General features: G+C 37.7%; 1 protein-coding gene across 1 annotated transcript in view; it reads right to left on the reverse strand.

The window, feature by feature from the left end:
• Positions 1–7,678: 7,678 nt before the first annotated feature.
• The window catches only part of TMTC2 (transmembrane O-mannosyltransferase targeting cadherins 2), a 235,982-nt gene continuing 231,238 nt past the window's right edge, over positions 7,679–12,422 (reverse strand). The window contains exon 12 of the mRNA XM_032106615.1: positions 7,679–10,586. Coding sequence (XP_031962506.1) covers positions 10,407–10,586 — 180 coding nt within the window. The 3' untranslated portion in view covers positions 7,679–10,406. The remainder of the gene's footprint in view (positions 10,587–12,422) is intronic.

A 12,422-nucleotide genomic window follows, 5' to 3' on the forward strand; every position in this document is an offset into this window, starting at 1 on the left:
AAGCAGAAGGACCCTTGATAAGTTTCCTGTTTGAAATAGTATGTTTATTTACATTTTCCAGGTTTGTCACATATACTGCTATGTCTTGTTCTCTTAGGATTTTGTTAGTAATCAAAACTTCTCTCTTCAAGAGATTTATTGCCCTCTCCCAGTTTTCAAAGTACCACCAAGACAGAAATGTCTGGCAGGGGAAATTACTGCCAGAAAAGTGCCAACATATTAAAGGATTTATTTAAAAGATATAACTACCTGGACCTTTCCCAGCATTTCAGTATTTCAGACACAGGATATACTGTATCTATTACAGAAGGATAGGAGCAAATCGTTGTTGCCATTGAACTTTGCAGTGAGTGACACTACACTAAAAAAACCACTCTTCAGTTCTTCTATTTGGGTATCCAGCCTTCTGAATCAAGTAGGCTCCAAGGGCTTAGGTATATGCACAGAGCTATCATCCCCCTTGCACCTGGTCTGCTCCACATGTCCATGGTAATCATCAATGTTTAATTTAACAGATGGTTGGAAGCTGTACAATTCCTCTTACGAGGTACAGAGTATGGTTATATCATTCCCAATGTTGAATTAAAAGTAGAAATCCAACACCAAGTGATGCTGCTTATTCAGAAGTTAATCTATCATTTCTACAGCTTTCTGAGTCTTTCTGATCTGAAATGTTTGAGGTAATTTTATGTTTTAGGTATTACTGTCTTTTCTTGTCATTTAAGAGGCAAAACCAGAGGTGCATATTAAAAAACTATTAACCTAATAACTATTAACCTAATATTAAACTATTAACTGCAATGGAGTAATTTATATGAAAGTTAGATTTGTGTACCCTGTTATTCTTACTTAAAGTCCCTTGAATGAAGCAGAAAAACTAATTACTTTTATTTATACAGTCCCATTAGAGCACTTTACAGCCAACTGGAAGGAACAAATCACTGCCCTCAAGACAGTACTGTCTGCAATGAATACAGCAGGGCAAGTAGGGACAAGAGCCAACAGTAGGAATGGGGTTATGGGAAGACTAAGGTTAGGGAAGTTTGAGAGATGATCTCTTTGTCTTGCCACCTCCTGAGATTCTAAGCAGGGAACAGTCAAGGTAAGCATGACAATTTGGGATTTGCCAAAAAATGTATTCATGTAGTCCCATTCAACCCAAATTTCTAGGAGCCCAAATATCAGTTGGTATTTTTACAATAAGAAATAAAAATCGTCAAAGCCATCAGCTGCAAGTGCATCTTCCCACATTGCTTGTCTGCCTTTTTTCCTCCCTGAAGTAGTAAGAGTTGTCCCCAGGAATCACGCTGAAAGAAAAAGAAAGAAAAGAAAAAACCCTGTATACTTTATTAAAAGGCTGCTTTTCCCCTTGTTTTGCCACTGAATGCCTTCCTTTCTAAGTTTCTATTTAATTCAGTTTTAGTATTACACGTCTCCATCATGACAGTTTTGCTCGTTAGAGAATTTCTCATCAGAACTTCAATTAAAATGGCTTCTGCTCTCACACCAATCTTCATAGAGTTGCTTTTAGAAAGACATATTTGGTTTTGCCCTTAGGGCTTGGACTAAAATGGAGATTTCCTCTGTGCTTTTCCTTTAGATGTTAGTGAATTGTTATGGCTACTTTATAATTCTGAAGGTAGAAAAAAACCCAAACCAACAGAAAATATGTTTTTGAACCCTCTAGCAAATGTGGACAGTTGGTTCAGTGTGGTGTCTGATCTACTGCATAGCTTTGCAAGGTAATAATAGTCGATTTTTAAAAAAAGAATCCTTTTAAATTTGTACACTTTGATTATAAAGGCTTTCAGGATGCTTTGTTCCAGTATTACCATAATTTTGTATTTTGTGTCCCTCAGGCCTAATGAGGTCACTGGGATTCCACCCATACAAAGAAAAAATTTTCACATAATCAGTATAGGTGGTCTTTTTCATATTGTACTTTTTAATAAGGCGAATGAAATCCATGCATGATTTCCAGCTTCCCTCTCCTGCCTCAATGGCCATTCATTGGGGAACTATCAAGGTCCAGCCTGCTTCTCCCAGCTCAGTCTCTCCCCATGGTCAACGAACACTTGCCAGCTTTCTAAAGGTATTTTCAGTAGAAACAGTGCTTTTGCAGTCCCTGTGTAATTTTTCCAAGCATACACCCTGCATATGAAAGATCAGCTCTTCACAAACATGGAAAAAGCTATCAGCCAAGGCCATCAGAGAACCCAAACACCCATTAGAAGGTTATCTTCCTGCTTTGTATGCCAGAAGGCGGTTCAAAAGATGTAGAAAAAAGAAAAATTTCTGATGTAATTCCTGCCAGTAGACACTTTTGAGACTTAGTGTATTATATTCTAGGTGATCCAGGGATGACCATCATTTAGCTCATGTGTTCCTTTCAGAAACAGACTTAGTCTTGAGACTCAGATGGGCTCACCTGATTTCAGGATTAGCAAAATTATGGTAAATGTCCTGACAAGCTGTAGCTGGCTGTCATGGGTTAGCAAAGCATAGTCCCGGAAGTGATGTTCTGCAAAGGGGTGCTTACAGCTTCCTCTGTGACCTGACAGAACCTATCAGCTGGCCAGTTTGAATATGGACAATTCTCTGAGCCACTTAAAATTGTGACCGCCTCTGTGATCCACACTTAAGAATAGACAAACCCCAGGCAGAGCTCTCTCTCGTTTCCGGCGCTGGGACAGGTGGCTGCGGGCCCCGTGTGGGGGCCAACGAGCCCAGCCCAGGCCCTGCTTGGGCCAGGCTGGGCTGGGCCAGGGCCATCCTGGAGCCGATGGGCCCTGTTCCACCCGCAGAACCCCCCCACAGCCCTGCTGTGGGCAGCCGGAGCAGCCCGGCTCCCCCTCTCCAGTGCGGCCAAGATTCAGCCAAAAGCTTCCCTGCTGTCCGGCAAAGATCATGTGACCGACAGCGATAAGCAAAATTCCAGCTGCAAGGCCGAGGTGAGATTAATCCTTTTAGTGCTGTGAAGAGCTGAACACATGAGGGAGGAGAAAGAGGAGATGCTTAAAGCTGAAAATCTGTTGTGAAGCTATGATATATCAGAGTATCCTGTTGTAATTTCATGAAGATATGGGGGGTGGAGTGTTCAACTCGCAAGCAAAAGCACCTGCACTGAGATAGGCAGATGCTGAAGCAGCTGTAATTTCATGAAAAGTTTGGACAGGGAGAGATGGACCAGATGAGGACTTTTGCTCCAAATGGAAAGAAGACCTCAGTTCCTAGAGATGCTCCCAGAGATAGTCCTAGAGATGAAGATGAGGAAGACCCTTTGCTACCAGGGAAGGAGAAGGGCCTCTGTTCTTAGAGTTGAAATGCTCCCAGAGATGGGTGAAGAGAACTTTTGTTTCTGAATGGCTCAACCTTAAAATTGTACCCCAGTAACTCAAGATTGGACCCTCAAAAGCAGTTGTGGGAAAAGCTGCAAGTCGTGGGAAGGGACTCGCATGCGAGCAGAGAACCAACCTGGGCGGCTGTCTTGTTGTGATAATGTGTTCATAGCATGCGCAAGAGAGACTCCTCTTCCTAAATGGACTGAACAAGGTTATTATGGAAGTGGTAAACAGACTGAACATCTCAAGGGTTGTCTTTTTACATTGTCAGTGGGAGAAGGGAGAAAGGTGAGGGGAGGAGAAGAGTTCTGAAGGTGTGGTATGATTTTTTCTTTTTCCCTCTTTTAGGCCTGTTAATAAACTTCTTTATATTCTTTCAAGTTTGGTGCCTGCTTTGCTTTTCTCCTAATTCTTATCTCACAGAAGGTAAATAGTAATGAGTATTTTGGACCAAACCACTACACTGGCATAATTGTAGAGTGAAGATCCCGCTTCGTAATTTTGTGTCTCTTCAAGGAGAGATATGTTTCCTTATCTTCACTTGGAGTTACCTGGGCCCAGGTGCGTGCATCAGACAGAGCCAGTATGCTTTATCCATGAATTTTAAGGCAAAGTGCCATTCATAGAACTCTATTGCTATTAATAGTATGTTTGTTTTTTTAAAAAAACAGTTGTTAAAGTCTTTCTTTCACTAACAAGAAGGACAAAAAAGGCTATGAAATGATGGTAGTTGAAAAAAAAAATATCCTATTCTACCATCTTACATCATCATGTTGTTATATAAAAACATTCTCTGTCATGACAGGAAAAGCAATGCTGTATTCCAGAAACTGTGAGTGTGCAGAAATGAGTCACCTTGGCAATGATTTGCTTTGCACATTGAGTATAAACCAGAAGAACGAATTGATTGAATACAAGGAACAATTCACTGTATTACACACTCATGTACTGTAGAGAAACTTATGGTTGTGGTCGCAACAATCATGACAAAATAATAAAGAAATCAATTCTATGGAAAACTAATTTCTCATTGTAATAAAGGAAAATACTGGGCCTGCAGAAACATCTGTTTTCAAGAAAATTAGAGACAAAATAAAATATTTCTCCAGAAAAGGATACAAAATGCTTTGCTGGCAGGAGGAAAAAAAAAACCTAGAGAAGAATCAACAAAGACTCTCAAATTATCTCTGCTTTCCAGGATTACTTGTAGCAACAAACCACTGCATTATTGAGTTGAAAAATCTGTTCACCTGGGTTAAATAATTCTGGAAATCAAAACTAAGCTCAAGTTTAGCCATCAAAGCTCCATTTCTCCTTAGCTCTAAACAGAACTTGTAACTTAAACTACTGAAATTCTGCAAGAGAGAAAAACCAAAAATATCCATGTAGAAATAGAATGTCATCATCTAATGGACCAGTGATACAAGGAAAGACAGGCTCACACACAGTTCTAGCAAATGAAAAAAACCCCACAGCTGTTCTCACAACATGGCTTCCACACCCATTTCTTCAAAAGGAAATCTCAAATTTTTTTAAAACATAAATCTGCACTTAAATGCACACAAACTGATAGAAATTTGTATGTACAAACAACAATTTAATCTCCAGCTTTACACACAAATATTTGTAAGCGCAATAATTTTAGTAAGTAAAATTACACTTTGTTACTGAAACTCTATTCAAAATAATTTGAGTGTACAGCAAGAGAGAATGATTTAATCTATTTCATCTTAAACCTTTCTAGAAGGTACACTGGAAGGTGATGTTTCTACCCTTCTGAAATGCTTCCTTATATGTAACCTTTAAAGCTGTCCAGCTCTAGAACTGTGGTTCCACTAAAGAGCCAGCGCACAACAACAGGGTAAATAAGATCAAGAATTTATCTTTAAGACAAGGGAGAAACATTGACTTGCAACTTTAAAGGCTTTCCAATCAAGTGGCATAACTTGACTCACACATTCAGTCTCTCGTGGGTGTCATGGTTTAACCCCTGCCGGCTACTAAGCACCTCAGAGCTGCTCATTCACTTTTGCGGCGGGATGGAGGACAGAATTGGAAAGGTAAAAGTATGAAAAATCATAGGTTGATTTAGGAAAAATTGAATAATTGAAATTTAAATAAATTTAATAAATTAAAGAAAATAGTAATAATAATAATGGAAAATTACAAAAACGTGAGAAAAATAAAGCCCAAGAAACACAGATGAAACAAGTGAAAAACAATTGCTCACCACCAACCAACCAATGCCCAGATGGTTCCCAAGCAACAGCTGCCCCCTGCCAAACTCCACCCCAGTTTTATCACTGAGCATGATGCCATAGGTCTGAAATATCCCTATGGTCAGCTGTCCTGGCTGTGTCCCCTCCCAGCTCCTTGTGCAGCCCCAGCCCCTTCGCTGGTGGGGCAGTGTGAGAGGCAGAAAAAGCCCTGACTCTGTGTGAGCACTGCTCAGTGATAGCTAAAACATCCCTGGGACATCAACACTGTTTCTAGCTCAAATCTGAAACACAGCACCATTCTAACTACTGTGAAGAAAATTAACTCTATCCCAGCCAAAACCAGCACAATGGGGAATATATTTTTATGTCCTGAACTTTAAAATACTATATTCCAAGGCCAGCTTTTCCTGTTGGCAATGTTTGGTTTCGATTTATTATTATAACAGAAGAACTCACAACTTTTACAAGACTGTATAGCTTTGGGGGTTTTTTTTGTGGCTTTTTTTTTTTTAAATTTACTCATGCATATGCTTTTCCATAGTTTATCCTAGAATAACTTGATCTCAGGGCTTCTTCTTTGTTCTTGGAATAAAGTCTGTCCCTCTAAAGGTTTATTAATGTCCCCCAAAATGTCTGCCTCTGCTCCCAACCTCCCTCATACTATCCCCTCACAACATCAGACGTAGTCTATTCCACTAACCACACTCTTCCAATGTCACACTACTGAATCTCAGGCAGATTAAATGTCAGTATCTGTGTGAAACAAGGCAGGGACTTTTCAAATTGCAGGGTCAGTCTAACTAAGGGAGCCTATATAACATCTGCTCCTAACTCAGCTGCTGGTGACTATTATCAGAAGTGAACTGGAAGCAGTGTCTCTCCCATGCTACCTGCAGCCACCTCTGTCAGGCAAAGCTATGGGAATGCCTACAACAGAGGCCCAAGCCAGATCCAAATGAGCTGGTATACTTACACAGAATAATTTAGTGCCTTACCTTTCTACTAGTTGAAATCCCAGAAGTGATACAGCCATCCATACCAGCTACCAAGAGCAAGTTCAGATGGGTCTGTGAAAGCAGGACTAAAAAAAAATCACCAGAGAGCTGTCATGTGCCTCCATCAGAAATGGAGATGTAGCAAGAATCTGCTGCCTGATTCTTGGAAGGCAGAAACATTGGAAACATAGCATAAGGCAGACAGAACAGGATCTACAAAAAAGGCTTCAGAGCTAAGGTGCCAGAGCAGGAGCTCAAGCCCATGCTTAGAATCTATTTCCACAAGAAACGAGTGACACAGTTCAGACGACTCTTTGCATACTCTGCATTCATCATCTGCCATTTATCAACACCTACTCAGGCAAGGAATGTCTGAAGGTGAGGCGTGACCTCCAATAAAAATAAGGCATGACAGGTGAATTTTCAATTCAGTGACCCAAAGCCTCTCTACAGCTCTGCTCATGCCCATGCATGTTTTTCAACTGTAGAGCAAACCTATCAATGCATGGGACCTGAATGAACAGAACTAGGAAGGTATAAGAATATTAATACAGCACTGAGCTAAGAATGCTCTGTCCATAGAAGATTAAGAGGAAGCCAAAAGGCCAAAGAACCATGTCGTTTCATAATATCTCTGTGCAGGAAGCCAGAAGATTTGAAACTCATCACATGACACAGCAGCACGAGGAAAAGGTGACCTCATACATGAAAAAGACTTCTTATGTAAGCAAAATCTGCTCTCCAGCTTTTGCACCCAATTACATTTTAGCAACATTTTTACTGACATCGTGTTTGTATGTAAATATAAAAGTATTTTATAAATATATTCATCAGCTTTTATTCCTATAAAGTTTAGATACAATAATCAAATACGATCATTATCATCCCTTTGGCCTGATTTTGTGAGTATAAATATTAAAAAAGGCTTGCAGGGAACCTTTTTGAAAATATCCACTGAAGTCTAACTGCAATAGGGTATAGAAAAAAGCCAAATGTGACAGGCTGTGTTTTACTTATGCTATACATTTCTCCCATGCAAAAAATAATGAAGAATACTCATTACATTAGAACAATTAAAAAAACCCAAGTGTTGTTACAGTAATACAAAGGAATACACAGTGAATTAGTTATCAATGCTTTATTATTGAAAACAAAATTGAAATTCTTTTATCTGGCACATAAACAATTATTTCTACAAAAAGGAAAGCCTACAAATCTGATAATTTATACAAATAACAGTTTTTCAAAAAATAAAATTTTAATTTAGTAAACTTGTCTTGTGCTCTTTTATTTGTTTTTAGCACTGTCTGCAGTAATCCACCATAAATCCCTGAGCAGAGAGACATATTTTAAACATGTTTTAAATTTATCCCAAAAGAAGAAAGTTATCAAGCTCAGACCTATATTAAAAAAATGTATTCAGGGACATTCTTGGTAAATTTATGGTAGTCCTTTTTTCTTTTTCTTTCGTTGTTTTTTTTTTTTTTTAAGAAATAAACAAAACCAGTAATCAATGCAAGCATGACACCGTATCACAGGAGTGCTCCCCTCTTCCCCCTTTTGTGCAATGAATAAAAATTACCAAACAAGAATAAGTACAAGTTGAAGGAGACAAATAAACTGGTGAATGGTTAAGACCAAGAAGCCATCGAAGTTTGATGGCTGTTGAGCAAATAAAGCTGCAGGATACCACAGTTCTATACCAAGCTCAGTTACAGTTACTATCTATTTCTATATCTTTTCCCAGAAAGTCAGTAAAGCAGGAGAATACGTTCAAGCTACCATTGTATTCTAACATTGCTTTCAACGATAAAGTAGAAATTCAACTTTTGATCCTTCAATTTTGCTTTTCCAGCAAGAACATTATTTGAGAAAGACTTGACACACTCCACAAAACCAGACAATCTTGCCCCTCTGGCCGTTCTGGTGGGCCAGTTGTAAACTTAGCAACTTATAGTATTTTAGTGAGCAAGAGGAAAGAAAAGAAAACACACATTACTACAGTTTTTCTACTATACTGACTTTGAAACAGCTATTCCCCAATCTATTTCAATACAGATGTAAAATCCAAGTGTAAGGGGAGAATGACCAAGAAGGTAGAGTATAACTCAAGTGTTCTCTTTCCCATTCAGTACGTACACCAACCACAAAACAAATGCAAGTAAAACCAAATAAAAGAATTAGCAACCCTTAGAGACTGTTGTGTTAATGGCAGGTAACATTGCTGCAGTCAAGTAATAAATAAATAAATACAGCAAAGTGTTCTTCTCTACATTTTTGTTGGAATGGTGCTCAACAGTTAAAAAGGAATACATAAACTAAAAGCCCCAAACCCTTTCTCAGTAATAAAGAGTTTTTAAGAGAAGATCCTGAAGAAGCTTCAGTTCAAGGTGCTCTACCACTTTAACATTTTATCTATCATTATGAAAGGAATACTGAAGCAGATACCAAAGGGCCATTAAATGAAATAGCAAATTGTCTTACAAGCAATACTACTTATTCCAAAGAAAGAAAGCAGTTAACAAATGTCCTGGAAAAAAAATTACTAAAGCTTCATACACTTCAATTCAAAATAAATTATTTTTACATTTAAAATCTGAAGACCAAAACAGTAATGAGGCTAAATCATTCTGAAACAGAAATAAATTGAACCTCACCAAAGGCATATTTAGATATTTGACAGCTCTGCGGCTAGCATGTGTCAGAATACAAACATAATGCTAACATTTGGCTAGAATCTGAATAGATTTGTTTAAAACACCAACAATGTGAAAAGTAACTGGCAACCACCATTATGGATTCCTCTTAATCTACACTATTTTAAGCATGATTGAATCGAGTCCCTTCAGTTATTTGCTAGCCTCATCAATGTATAACATTCCCTTTTCTCTGAGTTGCTCATGAAGTCTCATTTTAGCATATCCAAGCACTAATATCTTCAAATCTCATTTTAATTAGTTGTTGCAAAAATATCATATGCAGAGTCCAATTTAAAGTTAGACTTATCTGACAGCAAAGTAAAGAGAGTCAAACACGTTATTTTATAATACCAATTATTTTTTTCTAAGATGACAGTCTGATCACACTGATTTAGCATCCGGGCAAACATCACTCTTGCTTGTATTACTAAATCACACCTCTGGTCTTTTTTTTACCAGGCTACATACTACTTCTGATGTAGAATACAGACAGTTCCTTGGTCATTCTGTCTACCTCACAGAAATTTGACTGTACATCTCAAGAAAACTGCACTGTAAGTTAACAAGCTGAAGTAACAGGCATATTCTCAGTAAACAATTTTGAATGCTGTCATCTAATCATGTGACAGGTTTGAAAAAAGATTGGCCATATAAGCTGTGAAATTGATTAGCAAGTGGTTCAAGAGTGAGATACAGCAGCATTAAGACAAACTGCAAACACATTGGATTTAGTACACATTTTAATGAGTTACAGTATCAGCAAAATACTTTAACCTACTATTACCATTTTAACTCCCATATGGCTTAGTATATACTGTGCAATTTTCCCTTTGTATTTCTGTGACAGTATACATTTCAAGTACCCACCCAAAAGTAAGCAATATGGGATTTGTAATTATTTATCAAATACACCAAAACAACTTCTCTCATGTGCCACTGTTCCAAATATTTTTGTTGCGTAACAAGTTCTTCATGAATACCTCAAAGTCTCCCTTTTTTCTATTTATCTAGCAGAACAGCTTCTCCTAGCAGCAGTTAGGACCTCTGATCCTTGCAGTCAAGTCCAACAAGTTCTCTGACCTGACAACTGTGTGGAAGTTCTAGTTTGTGGGTTTAATCACTTTAAGGAAAAGAAGTTCAGAGTTTTCATCATCATGTTTTGGATGTTTTCAAACCTTGTTTCTCCATGATATTCCACAATTTGCGAAGATTGGACTGGGTGATGACATCATCAGGTTTAAGTTGAAGAGCAAGGAGGTAGTTTTCTTCAGCCTCTTTCAGTTTACCATTCAGATGGAGAATGGCTCCCAGATTCATTAGGGCAGCAGGATACTGGTACAAATAAAAAAAAATAAAAGTAAGGAGGAATATTACAAATATTTTCAATTTTTCTTTTCAGACAATCTTCTTCTACCTAAGTTATTCCCTTATGTTTGCTGACTTTTCATGGAAGCAATTTAGTAATTTAAGCAAATACCGATAACAAGAAAAAGTTTCTGAACAGCTGCTGTGTACTTTGTGCTTTAAACAGGTCAAGTTCTTGTGTCTACAGACATATGACTTCTCTCTTTAATGAGAAAACACAGAACTCAGTAAGCTTTAAATGTGGTAATGTTGGCATAACACAGGTTCCAAGAGAAAATTAAAGTAATCCAAGAGTGAATTAGCAACAGGAATTTAATTTTAATCAAACTCATTGCCAATAAAGAGTTTATAATCACTGGGAATAGTTAACACATTGGAACTTATCCCTTTCTTCTCTTTGTTTTAATTGTGACTGGTAGAAAATATAATTTTTTCTCAGAATATAAGAATGTTCAGGGGTTCTAGGATATCCATATAGATTCGGGCTGTGGCAATTATTTCTTAATGAATGATTGAATAAAATTAATTATGGTGGAAACACATGCTATTTAACAACAAAGATGTTAAAATTTCATAACAAATCAATTTAAAGGCTTATGTTACTAACAATTTTTTCGTGTTTAGCTAAGACAAAATGCTTAGCTTGTTTTTATTTTTTTTATCTCTAGGTTATTCCATTATGAAATAATAGGTTCTTCATGATAATAACATGCCTGGTCACTGGAGCTAACGAATATTACAAGGGCAGAAAAGCACATTTATGAAGATGAAGAGAACAGTCTAACCTACCTTTTGGCAAGTACCAAAGGTATTCACATCCTAGTGAGAGCACAGTAAAGGCATTTATCAAACTAGTACCTTGCATTTTAAAGAAAAAGGGGAAAAAATATACCACACAAAGTTCACTATGGTTCTCCCCCTCAGGTCAGTCAAAGTTTCAATGAGCTTCAGGAAAATTCACTTTTGACATCAAATAGTTTTGCCTCAGAGGATAAGTGTTTCAAGTCACCACTCATCAGTGCTCTGCTCAAAACACCATATTCAAAATGTGAAGCCACATGGCATATCAGCTTCAGAGTACTGTGACAGGGTGCTGGTACGCTTTAGAAGCCCTTTAGTGACAATAACTTCAGGAAAATGGTTAGACACTGGAACAGGTTGCCAGTGAAGCTGTGGATATCCCATCCTTGGAAGTGTTCAAGTCCAGGTTGAAGGGGGCTCTGAGCAATCTGGTCTAGGTGTCCCTGCTCATGGCAGGAAGGTTGAGATTGGATGATCTTCAAGGTTCCTTCCAACCCAAACCATTCAATGATTCTATGAAAATATGTGAGGTAGAAGGCAATAAAATATGCTCTACAGTTGGTCTCCCAGACTGTTGTGGCAAGAGGAAATCATTATGATGAGGAAGACTTACCTTTGTTCCAAACCTCTCCACTACAAAGTTAAACTCATTATTCTTACCCTTTTTAATCAAGCTTCAACAAAACTGCCATAATTCCTACATCCAACACCTAAATTTTGTGGTGAAAATGTTGTTCAGATAATTCTAATGTTTTATATCTTACAAATATTTCATGCTTTTTCAACTTTCTTCTTGCTTCTTTTAACCTATGAATATATGCATCACAAAAACTCATAAAAAACTGCAATGCATCAAATTTTCAGAGCAAACGGTTTCCAGAGTTTCAAAATTAAGCAAAACAAAATTAGTTCAGCTCTCCTTATTGTAAACATCACAATGCTAATGCAGGGCAATCTGAAGATGTAATTTTTAGTTTTATTTTTTTCTTGCTTTACCCTGAC

The sequence above is a fragment of the Corvus moneduloides genome, chromosome 4 (assembly GCF_009650955.1).
Source record: "Corvus moneduloides isolate bCorMon1 chromosome 4, bCorMon1.pri, whole genome shotgun sequence".
Taxonomy (NCBI): domain Eukaryota; kingdom Metazoa; phylum Chordata; class Aves; order Passeriformes; family Corvidae; genus Corvus; species Corvus moneduloides.